This window comes from Cupressus sempervirens, chromosome 3 (genome assembly GCF_028749045.1).
Source record: "Cupressus sempervirens isolate cs-2001-9-10 chromosome 3, ASM2874904v1, whole genome shotgun sequence".
NCBI classification, from domain to species: domain Eukaryota; kingdom Viridiplantae; phylum Streptophyta; class Pinopsida; order Cupressales; family Cupressaceae; genus Cupressus; species Cupressus sempervirens.
Window position 1 is genome coordinate 1,001,357,704 of NC_143120.1, and position 13,203 is coordinate 1,001,370,906.

Genomic DNA, 13,203 nt, shown 5'->3' on the forward strand with positions numbered 1-13,203 from the left:
TGAAACCCATGACTCAAATGAAATCTGGCATAGATGATTAGGGCATATACATTTTTTCGAGCCCTAGCATCTATGGAAAAATTAGTAACAAGACTTCCCAAACTAAATGATCCCAAACTAAATGATCCATAGTGGAACATGTAAGGGGGTGTGTGTATTAGGGAAGAACACTAAAGTATCCTTTCAAAAATAGTTTAAGCAAAACAAAAAATGTGTAGGAATTAGTCCACTCAGATTTGTGTGGACCTATGTCAACTCCATCAATTGGAGGGTCTCTATACGATGTAATTTTTGTGGATGAGTTCTCTAGAAAGACCTGGATCTACTTCTTGAGATGCAAAGGGTCGGAAGAGATCCGTAAGAAATTCAAAGAATTCAAGGCCTTAACATAAAACTCATCTGGAAAAAAAGTTAAAACCTTTAGAACTGACAATAGGAAATAGTTCACATCCAAAATCTTTAGAGAATTTTGTAGTAATGCCTGGATTAAGAGGGAGTGCACTGGATGAAGAATCGTACTTGGGATCTTTGTACTCTTCCTAAGGGAAGAAAGCTAGTGCGATGCAAATGGATCTATCGTACTAAGTATGTTGCTGATGGTTCGATTGATAAGCACAAGGCTCGTCTTGTTGCGAAGGGTTTTTCGCAAGTTTAGGGTATTGACTACACTGAGACATTTGTCCTTGTCGCCAAGATGAATTCTATCTGCCTTGTCTTATCCCTCGCAACTTTATAGGGATGGCCTATTTTTTAGATGGATGTGAAGAGTGCCTTCTTGCATGGTGATCTCACTGAGGAGATTTACATGGAGTAGCCTCCGGGATTTGTGTAGGATTCCTCCTTGGTTTGTAGACTTCGACGCTCATTGTATGGTCTCAAACAGGCCCCTCGGGCTTGGTATGAGAAGATGGACTCTTTTCTACTTTCTACAGGCTTCACCCGCTGCCATTCCAATCCTACAGTGTACATTCAGTGTCTTTGAGATGAGATCTTGATTCTTGTCCTATATGTTGATGATATTATCCTCACGGGTAGCTCATCCTCTATGCTTCAGGATGTTAAGCGTGCATTGATGGACCCGTTTGAGATGACTGATCTTGGTTTGCTACACTATTTTCTTGGTCTCCAGATTGTTTAGTCCTCTATTGGGATTTATGTTTATCAACAAAAGTATGCTCTTGACGTACTTCGATGCTTTGACATGCTTGATTGCAAGCTTGCTCCAACACCTTCTTAGTCGGGTGTCACCTTGTCTACCTCTTGCTCTTCGCCTCCAGTGGATGCTACTTTGTATCGGCAATTGGTTGGCAGCTTGTATCTGACACACACTTGTCTTGATCTCTCCTTTGTAATTGGCCTTGTCTCTCAGTTTTCTTAGGACCCTCATGAGAGTCACTGGCAAGCTGCCAGGCATATTTTGAGATACATTCGAGGCACACTCAGGTATGGCATTCATTACGCCATGGGGACTTCGCACATTGTTGGCTACATTGACTCAGATTGGGCCAGTGATGTCAACGATCAGAAGTCTACTTCTGGCTTTGTGTTTTGTCTTGGCTTTGGTCCTATCACATGGTTGTGCAAGAAGCAGCATGCTCGTGCACTTTCATCTATAGAGATCGAGTATCGGGCCGCACTACTTGCTAGTCAGGAGGTTTTATGGCTTTAGCAGTTAATGACTGAGTTTGGTTTTCCTCTAGATCGTCCCACTATTTTGTGGTGCAATAATCAGAGTGCCCTTCCCATTTCTCACAACTCGGTGGAGCATCAGCGTACAGAGCACATTGAGCTGCATATGCACTTCATCCGTCAGTTGATTCAGGATGGTGTTATCACATTGGAGTACATTCCTACAGATGCGCAGGTTGCTGACATCTTCACTAAACCTTTTGCATCGCCACACTATCTTCAGTTGCGGTTTATGCTTGGGTTTACAGAAGTTGTCCTTGGGGGGTCTTGGTGAGGCCGACCTTCATGTTTTTTTTAGCATGTTTGTACTTACCTCTTTTTTAGGGGAAGGTTTTTCCCATGAGGTTTTCCCTCTTTCCTCGTTTTCAGAGGTTGCATTTCTTTACATTTGTATATGGGTACCTAACATGGCCTTGTTACCGGGACCCATTCTGCATTTCATCTTAGCTTTTGTAAGCTTAAGTGCATTCCCCTAAGTTGCACTTAAGGGGGGGTGTTAGAATAAATAATTATTATTTACTCTTTTACTTAAGTTTACTTAGATAAATGCATTTAGTTATTAGTTGTAGTCTAGGAGTTGTTGACAACATGGGAGTTTGTTCCTACTTAGTCATACTTATCTTCTCACCTACATGGAGGATAATCCACCTTTTGTGGACGTATGCTTAGTTGTCAGACTTATCTCCTAGCACTTTCTAGCTTGTTCTACAAGCTTCATAGAGGCCTTTATAAACAGGCTCTCCCATTGCATTTTTGTACAACAATTTCATTTTCTCATTGTTGCAATATATTTTCACTTTGTTGCTCCAAACTCTTGTTCATTCCTTCTTCGATTTCTCTTCAGGTTATTTGCATGCAGGTGATCTTGGTGCACTGTGAAGTTGGCTTTCATCAACTTCTACAATTGAAAACCATAACCTTGGTTTCCCCAAATTAACCAAAAGATGATGCAAATTACAAAAGGAGACAAGGGTATCCAAATGTCTTTGCAAATTGTCAAGAAAGGATGCCAAGTGGACAATATCATCAGAGATGAGAAAAATACATATCTAAACTTGGTGTAGGAGGCAACCATCCCTTGCAGGAGAGTGCTTCTGAAGAAAGTCGTCCAATTCATCAATGTAAATGTCAAACAATGTAGGTGATAGGGGACAACCTTGTTTGACCCAGAGAGTGCTCCTGATGAAATCTAAAAACCCAAATGGAGTCATGAGACAGACTAGAGTCCTTGGCACATGCACACCAAGCACTATAGAGCTGAATGATGAAAGGGTTTAGAGTGAGAATCTTGTTTCAATGATAAAAAACAATTGTATTTAGTTTTTCTATCATTAACAAAAGAAAGATTATATAGAATTCATTGTTAGTTGAGGGTTTGTGGAATTTATTGAAATTTAGTGTAAAGCTGAGATGATTGTACACACCTCATAGGACCTTTGTTGACACATTTAACTTATCCCCAAGCGTTCATGAAATAGAAAGTGGGCAATGTTGAATTAGAAGAGAATCTTGGCATGAATTTGGTAGTGTTGAGGACAAAAAATACAAGAAACCTCAATATGGAATGTAAAATGGGTCTTGTGTTTCAGGTGGGTCTTACATAGTTCACCCTACATTATGATGCCAACAATTGGGTCATGTTGAAATATTGGCACGACAGGAACCTCCAAATAATAAATTTTGATGTTAGAATCCTCATACTGAAGTATAGTGACAAGTAGGAAATGAAAAGGGCAACTTTAGAATTTTTGAAGATGGATCTATTTGGTTAGGAAATTTGTATAGGATGCTTGTAAAGGATTTGGGTAATGGTTCCAATTTGAAGATTTACTAAGCAATACAAAATGAAATATGATTAATGTGGAAGGAACCGACAAAGTAGAGTAGACTGAAGGCATAACTAATGAAGGGAAGCAAATTAGTAAAGATATGATAAGTGCTGTTAATGACAATGTAGAAAAAAACAACAAATTTGAAATTAAAAATAACAAATCAGAAAATTGAAGAATATGGAAGTTAAATGGGTTATTGTAAATCACAACCTATTCTTTAACAAGTTGTTGTTAGGGATCTCACTATCAAGAAACCTATTGTTGAGCAACCCATTGTCGGGTTGCCAATTGTTAGCAAACCCACTGTTAGGCGACAAACTATCACATAGCCCTTCATTTGTTAAGTGATTGATATGTCTTGCAAATTGAACTACTCATATTGATTTGGGTTCTATGTGGTTGGGGGGATAATACTCAAGGTGGGAGCTTGAAATTTGTAAGTGCACAAAAGAAAAATGGAGTTAAAGCTCAAAACGAGGAATACTATTATTATTAGAACATAAACTTTTTATAACTTGTGTGTTATGTACATGTCACACTCATTGGGAGATGTGTTATTGTATATTTACAATGTTTAAATAGTAGAAATCTCTTGTCCCATCTGTTATGTTATAGATATATACATTTACATCATCATGAAGGATGTTGTGCATGTTGAATTGATAGGTACTTTAGATATGATGCATTGTGAGTTGTGTTGACAATATGCAAGCCAAAAAACAACTCCAAAAGACATTTGGGTTTGTTGCATGTTGATTTGAAGTGTTGCAGTCAACATTTTGCATTTAGTCTTGGATCGTGTCTTTTGTGTGGGCTAATGCAGTGTTGAGCATAGAATTGTTGGCAACTTTGTGCAAAAATAACTGTGGTGTTGATTGAACACATGATGCAAGTGACTATGCATGAGCTTTGTGATTTAGGATTTGCAGTACCTGGTTCCAAACATTGTGTGGGAGATGCATGCACCAAGGAGTTGTGTGTAGGTGTCAATGTTGTTCTTAGCATTGCACTTGGTGCATGGTGCAAGTAACTATGCTTAGAATTATCAACTATAATGTCAATATTTTATGTTGTGCGCACTTGCATGGGAGTGCATGGATCAGTTATAAATTTGGATGCACACTTTGCAGAACCCCATTGTCAGCCTTCTAATTTTAAAATTTTGCACGCTTCATGGAAACATGAGTTGTACACGTTGTTTAGAAAATAGTGTTAACACCTTGGTAAAAGCACTGTAGTACGTAATGCAAGTGTTGTACATACTAGTCATGTCTTTGTTGATTTTGATCTAGAATAATAAAAAAAGAACCAAATAACTGCATTACTCAGAGTGTAAAATGTGTACTTGTATAGTTATGACTAACATATTGTTATTTTGACTTATTTCTTTTCTATCAGTAAAATGGTTTAGTTTATATTACTTTCCAGAAAACTTTTTACATTCTGCAAAGTGACTTTTTCCACTAATATTCACATCAAAATTTGATTTGCTTATTATTCCTTTTCCCTTTTACATAACAAAATTTACATTGTATATATTGGATCAGTTTTACTCAATTCTAAATTTGGATGCACACTTTGCAGAACCCCATTGTCAGCCTTTTAATTTTAAAATTTTGTATACTTCATGGAAACTCGAGTTGTACGCATTTAGAAAGTAGTGTTGACACCTTGGTAAAGCACTGTAGTACCTAATGCAAGAGTTGTACATACTAGTCATGTCTTTGTTGATTTTGATCTAGAACAATAAAAAAAGAAGCAAATAACTGCATTACTCAGAGTGTAAAATATATGCTTGTATAGATATGCCTAACATAATGTTATGCTTCTATAGTTATGCCTAATGGTAAAATGCCTAACATAATGTAATGCATGTACAGTTATGCCTAACATAATGTTTATATCACTTTCCAGAAAATTTCTTACATTTTGCTAAGTGACTTTTTCCACTAATATTCACATCAAAATTTGATTTGCTTATTATTCCTTTTCCCTTGTACATAACAAAATTTACATTGTATATACGGGCTTAGTTATTCTGCCCATCAAGCATTCTATTCTATATACAGTAAAAAACCAAAAATACACACAAAACCTCTGTAGGGTTCACTCTTATTTGATTCTCTTCATCTACAGGATCTCCCAGTCGTCATCCTTCTTGAACCTCCACTTCCTCTTCATCACTTGGTCTTTTTTGGTTCTTGCATCAAGCTCCACGTCTAGCTAATGAAGGTACACTTTTATATGCTGCCAGCCTGCTTGAGCTTATGCTCTTCAACTCTCCTTATCGGGGTTGGCACCCCACATGAGAAATTGGTTTAATGCTGGCCCAAATTCTGCCACATGAGGCCGCTCTCCACCCCTGGCCTTAAAGTGCTTGCCTAAAGATAAAGGCAACAATAATACTCCCAACCCATAACAGCTAGAAACATTGAGGGAATGTCTGCATTTGTTCTATCTTTGTACTCCGCTTCCATGAAATCTTTGCTCAGTAACATCTTGACCATCAGCAAAAGCATGGGGTTGTTGATACTGAAGACATTCCTCATCCTATCGGTAGTTATTATGCCCTTAATGGCAACTTGTTGCTTGTTAAAGAAAATTTGGTCTCCATTCTTCTGGTTTTCTTCCTCGCTCAACAAACCCTGCTTAATTCATCGGCCCCCAACCTCAACCCCATGATTATGCCAAATGCTACCTCTGGCTCATGCTGCACATTACCTCTTGCACTTCCTTGTGCTTTGTCCTACACCTTTCACTACGTATTTCTGTTATGCCTTTCTTGAGTCTTTTCTGAGTCTTCTGCACCATGGAAGAAATGATTATGATTAAAACTTCTCTGTCCCACCTCTTGATAAGGTCCACACATCATTATGTGTCTTGTAAGATGAGTGCATACAATGCCAGGACTTTCATGTTACTTCAATCCTCTTGTCTTGTAAGATGAGTGCATACAATGCCAGGACTTTCATGTTACTCAATCCTCTTTTCGTACTCATTAATTGACCTGTCGAACTTCTTGGAAATCTTCCCAAGCCATATCATGATTTGGCTGAATTAATTTGACTGCCCACTTTGAAATCATGTCAGCCACCTTATTAATTGTGATTAATTTGAAGTCCTTAATAAAATAGTTTAGCTCTTAAGTTGATAAATTTAGTGATTTCCAGATCTTTGATGCATAATTAATTATTGGTCTGATAATTTGCAAGTCACTTTCAAAGTGAAATTTGTCAACTTTCAGTTTTCTTGCCAAGCTTATGAGCAAAGCTGCTTGTGCTTCCGCCTCATTGTTTGTCCCATCCTCCAATTTTTGAGCCTTTAGAGCCATTGTGTTGCCCAACCAGTCTTGATCAACACAGCCAGTCAGACTTGGATTTCCTTTGGATGCACCATCAAAATATATTTTGGTCCATCCCTCAGGTGCAATCCAGCCTACAGTTTTATCCTTACCAGAGGATGGATTTTGGTCCATCCCCCCTCAGTTTATTTCTGTGCATCCTCCATCATATGCACCTTATTGTACATTTTAATCCTTACTAGAGGATGGAATAACTCATGGGTTCCCACTAATGGGAGATTTTAACTAAACCTTGTCTTGGAGTGTCTGATTGAATAAGAGATGAAGTTTAATTTGAAAGAATTTAAATAGAATTTCAGCAATCGGAATTTGTTTGAAAATGGCAATACTTTGGAAATCCCATGACAATAATCATAGTACTACAATCGTTTCATGAGCAAGAGAGTGGAATTTAATGGAGAGAATGGGGCTTACAGTCACAGAGTAAGATTGAGCTATCTATGCTCATGTTGCAAAATAGAGCAGCAGTTCAATTTTAAGCTTTCTTTCTGAAACTTCTAGCATCTTGTTCATGTAATTTAAACATCCACTCGTGTTTGGAGTGTATTTTTGAATACTTTGTAAATAGTTTTGAAAAAGAATATTTTTATATGGCCTTGTTGTATCTAATGGTCAACTTTTCTTCTCATGGTCAGGCAATGGGATCACCGTGAAATATTATCTGTTGTATCTGAGTATAATGAGACAAGTCAGTGCTCCACAAGTGCACAGTTAATATCAATCGCTCCATATGGTGGGCGAAGAGCAACAGCAGTTCTTGCCTCAGACATGTTGAGTGGGCAGGTTATTCGTTGCGAAGTATTTATTGATAAAATTTCTCGTATTCAGATCTTCCATCATTCTGTCAAACTGGATCTTGATGGGCTTGCCACTCTTCGCATTCAAGCTTTTGATAATGAAGGTCATAGAGTTCTGAGACTGTCTTGTCATTTGTGCTCTTTACAAACTTTTCATGTTTTTTAAAGGACGCTTTATTGATGAAGCATTGATAAGAGTTGTTTTGCATGAGTAAGAAAGAAGGAATAATTCTAGTTAATATTTGAGTCAGTCTGTGGAGAGTAAATATTGGTTATGATTGCACAGCTTGAATTGTTATAGTGCCAGTGTTTTATTTCATCTCATTTTTCTCTAAAATTTAGCATGATTGGTTAATATTTAAAACACCCTCTCAAGTTGAAGTGTTTCTTAAACATCTGATGAAAATGATGAGGGTACATTGTTAATCACAGAAGACATTATTTCTCATTTCCTATAGTCTTGCAGATATCTTTTTATCAGGAATTTACTGTCATTTTTAAACAGTATTTGACAGGTTCTTTGGGATGGGCATGAGTTTCATAGAAGTCAATTTCCACAAAATTTTGGGACAATGGCTGAATAGCATATAAAATAGTTCCAACAAAAATGTTTAAATTAGGCAATTTATTATTTATGTAAAAAATTTGATATCTATTTCAGGATAGATATGTATGTGTGTGCATATGTATTGATCAGTAAAAGGTTTGTATTATATTAATTATTCAAAAATATACATCATTTGATGCAAATGCTATGGTATACTCCTTACTAGAATTTCTCATCTCATTTAGCTCTTGCAACTGGACAAAGCTGACCTTGTGTGTGCATCTCTCGCCTTATTATCTGCATTGGCTTCTCTGGGTCTACATTTGAGTATGCTTTTGGGTTCTCTCTTTACCCAATTGTCTTGTGATCCATGTGATTCAAGGCAATTCGTAGTAATTTTAACAAGTTTCCTTGAACTTATAGAAGTAGGCCTATTCCTCTTGACATAGTGGATGATTCCTCTTGCAACTCAATTATCCTCTTCAATTGATTTAATTATGATATGTATCTTGTTTTTGTTCTTTGACATATAATTTCTTGGGCAATGGCCAAGGTAGTGGATTGATGTTTGGTTGTTACAAATAAACACTGTTACAATTCTTTGGATGAGTTATAACTTGTTTGGTCTAGTGAATTTTGTCAATTTTCTTTATTGCATTGTTCATGGCATGCACACAAGGGAGTCCAATATATCCCATGCCCTCGTGCTACCAAATCAGCCAATGATGCCTCAATCTAATCTTCCTCTAGCAGCATCCCTGTTTATGTCAAGTGCACCACCTTATTACCCGCTAGGATCTTGTCGGCGTCATGTGCTGTCATGCCTAGCCCTCTTGCATTGCCCTCTTCCATAGGCTCATGCTCTATATTCTCAATGGTGGTATCTCCATCTTGTGGGTTGGCTACCTCCAAGTCCTTCGCCACTTGAGGTTTCTCCCATCAAGGAGATAGGATTGCCAAGAACTTCTTCTGAAGCCAAGAACTCATAGTTTGATTCGAGGGACCTATCGGGGGTGATGGATCCTCTAGGAGATCATTGTCTACAACGATTATGACGTCAGCTGCGACTACCTCCAATTGAACTTGACCCAGCGCAACATTCTGGCTTGGCTGCTCTTCTCCCATGGCCTTTCCTTTCTCTATTGTGGCAACCTTCAACTCTGCTACTACCTCCACCTCCATGAGCGACACATTTGAAGGTGTGACTGTTGCCTCTAGGGCCTTGCCCTGCACTGCCTTAGGCATTGTCGAAAGTGTAATGTTTGCTATACTTGCCATCTGGAGAGGAGCCAAATGCATCGAAGATGACAAGAGAGGCTGGGCGAATTGAACTACAGTGTCCTCCGTTGAATCACTATCCTCTCCTAGTGAGTCGCTACTAGAGGGTTCTGTCGTGGCCTCCTTGCTACTATCACCGTCCTCCGGGTTGGACTCTACAACTTGCCTTGGCCTCTTATGTGTGGCTTTGGTCCCTCCTTTGTCCAAATACTGCCAATAGAAAATTGGAGGTTTGTCCGTTGCAAGTTTTCCCTGAGGCACTAGTTCCAACTTGTCAAGAGGTATTCATAATGTGGCATCCAAGAACAGCCAATGGCGTGTTGCGACATATAGAAGGTGCGGTGGTGCAGGGTCATGAATTCGTACATCCTGATTAATAGTATAGTTGCCCAGTCATACACCTCCCCATTCATGACACCATTCATGTGGACGATCTGTGGCAAGGCAATGTCCAACGCCTTACTTGCTCTAGTAAGTCTGCTCTTTATGACGTCCAATATGCATCGCCAGGGACCTTTGGTGACAAACTCCTTGATTCCTCGGATCTTTGTTGCCTGTACTATGGAATCCAACTCTGCGCGAGTGAGGTCGCGGGAAATCCATGTTATCAAGAACTCCTTCCGCTCTGTTGACATCTTGTGGTGTTTGATTTCAACATTGTATCCATTCCTCCTAGGAATGTTGAATACTTGTGTGAAGTTGTCTAGGGTAAACAAAATTGTCACCACATGCTTTCTGTATTGGAATGTACTTTTCTTTATGTGCCTGTCAAAGGTGCGTATAATCCCCCGTAGTATAGGTTCAAAAGTCTTAATAGGAAATAGGGGCATTTGAATGACCCAATGTACTACAACACTCCGCAAAAACTTCTTTACCTACATTTGTGTTGGGGGTTTGTTGCCACCATTTTCTACATTCTAGCCTATTGAGCCCTTTGAATGCCATAGTCTCATGCTTAACTTGCTGCTTCTGTGGAGCCTTGCCCTTATGTGTTATCTTTTCCTTGCGTTTTGGAACTGTGTCCATTCTTCGTACAACCTGGATTCCCTAAGGCAAAATCTTCACCTTCTTTTCCTTGCCCAAATTCTTCTCCAGCTAGGCTTTCCACTTTCTTTGCCCTGCAGCTTGCATATTGTCTTCGTTCTTGTTTGACTGTCTTCTTTCTTAGCGTTTTGTATTTTCAAGAAAAATGGTTAGGGCTTTATTAACTGCTTGTGGGTGTTGTGTTGTGAAAAATACTTCTACAAGTGTCGTGTGGGCGCGTATGGTAAAAAAAATACTTCTACATACATTGTCTGGTGAATGCCTGATGCTATATGTTACTATGATTGCATGCCAAACCATCTTCCTCCCAAAACTTGTGTACGCAGAAGTAGATGATGTTGAACTGTATTCTTCTTTCCCACACACACGGATTGGTCTTGTGCTAGCCTTGCCCTATTCACTTGTACTCATCATGCTTGTCGTAGAGCTGCTTGTTCCTCACATGAATTGTTATTGGAATCCTTGGGTTATATGTCGTGCGTGTGGCAGATACACTCCCTTCGGCAATTGTTTGGCTGACGGCTTATAAACTTTTCTTCTCTCTGTGGTTTATGTCATGTCCCCAAATTTTAAAGTAATTTTTTAATTAAATTAATTAATTAGAATTTAAATAATATAAGGACCTTTAATTAGTTACTTTAATTAATTAATATGGGGCCCAAGCTAATATTTGTATTTGTGGTTTCGATTGATTTAATATATTTGAGACCTATTTTTTATTTTAGTTTCCATTGGTAAGTGTTGCCGTCGGCTATCTTTGTACACCTCGGAATGGTTTTCCTTGACGGGTATTTAAGCACGGCTTGTAGGTAGTCGTAGGGAGGCATTCTGATTATTTATTTTGTACTGCGAATTCCCATTGGGATTCTCTGTTGTTCGCCATTTCATTAGTGAAAGACCTTCCCTATTTGGTTTGTCCGGTTTCGGTGGGATTTAACCCTCACCCTATTCCGTCGCCTGTAACACTTTGCTCAGATCTGGTAAATCGTAGCACAATCTTTGTAGTTGATGCATATATATCTGGAATTGTATTGAATCATTTATTCTATCATTTTATAGCATATTTGGTGTGTGTGTTGTCTTGATATCAAATACAGTTCAATCTCCACATTTCGGAAGGCCTCAAGTTCAATTGTACAACCTCACAAGCGTACCGTATGACCTCCAAGCGCAGCCGTACAACCTTTAGGCCTACTATATGGCCTCCATGTCTATTGTATGGCTTCATCCACTATTGCTTCCCGTACCTATCTGCTTCCTCACATACAGTACGATCCTCTAGCTTCATTGTACGAACTTCTTACCTTCCCATACGGTCACCAAGGTAAACAATAGAAGATTCGTACACCATCTGCTTCAACAATTGCCTATTGTACACCTTCCCCAGACACCATACGGTCATACTTCCTATCATACGACCTTCTTGTAACCCTAACTGTACAGATGTTTAGCATTTTGGAACTCGCTATCAAGCACTTAGGGAGAATAAATCATTACACTCTACTGTATGACCATCAAGATGATATTGTACTACTTGAAGCACTAGCCACCTAAAGCACTGACCTGAAGCATTGACTCGGAGCAGTGACTTGAAGCACTGACTCGAAGCATTGACTTGAAGCACTGGCCACCTGAAGCACTGACTCGAAGCACTGGCCACCCGAAGAATTGGCCAGAAGCACTGACTCGAAGCACTGACTTGGAGCACTGGCCACCCAAAGCACTGAGGGTTACTACTTGGAGCACACAACCAGACTACCTGAGGCACACGACGAGAATGTCTAAGGCATACTACGGGACTTGATAAGGAAACTCTAGAATGGAACATTACAGTGGTATCAGAGAAGAAACCTTTTGGGAGCATCTTCGAAACTTTTAGTAACATTATCGAAACCGTTCGGGAACATTACAGTGGTATCAGAGCTCGTAATCTTGCCAACCTGTTGGGATGATAGAGAGATTTTGGTATTTGGATCACACTATGGCGCCAAACAGGAATGGAGAGTGGTGGTTGAAGGCAGTACAAAAGATTGGCAAAGAGCTCAACGAGGGTATTGATCTTCCATTAGATATATTGGAAGTTTGTTTGTGTTAGGTGAACCAATTACCTTCAATATTTATACAGAGAATCCTCTCGCCGATTAAGGAGGCCTTAAGTCAACCCAGGGTTTTGAGACACCATGACAAGGATAAAAGATTGGTAGTTGTAGCATGTCTTAGTGAGGTCTTGAGAATTTCGACACCTAAAGCATCGTATGATGATAACACCATGATAGAGATATTGCATTTGATAGTTGACAGCTTTCAGAATCTCAATGACTTCAGTAGTGACCCTTTTGGTAGGAGATCTACAATATTGGAGAATTGTGCAAATGTCAAAGTAAGTAACCTTCTTTTAGATCTTGAATTGCAAAATTTATTCATGATATGTTTCATCACTTCTTGGTCACCATCAAGGATGATCATGATACTAAGATTTCAGTTGCTATGGAGAGTCTTATGATTTCGTGTATTGAAGAGATGGATGAAATATCCCAACCCATCACATCTATGTTATGGGCTGTTTGTAATCTAGAATGTATTCCCTCTATAGCAGCATATAGATTGGTCAGTAATGTTTTCAAGCATTGTGAAGAAAAACTAATATCTCATTTG

The 13,203-nt window shown here is 38.9% G+C and overlaps 1 protein-coding gene across 1 annotated transcript in view; it reads left to right on the forward strand.

Moving 5' to 3' along the window:
- Window positions 1–13,203, forward strand: part of EMB3012 (embryo defective 3012) — a 278,503-nt gene that overhangs the window by 29,335 nt on the left and 235,965 nt on the right. Inside the window, exon 2 of the mRNA XM_089822791.1 lies at window positions 7,518–7,783. Coding sequence (XP_089678917.1) covers window positions 7,518–7,783 — 266 coding nt within the window. The remainder of the gene's footprint in view (window positions 1–7,517; window positions 7,784–13,203) is intronic.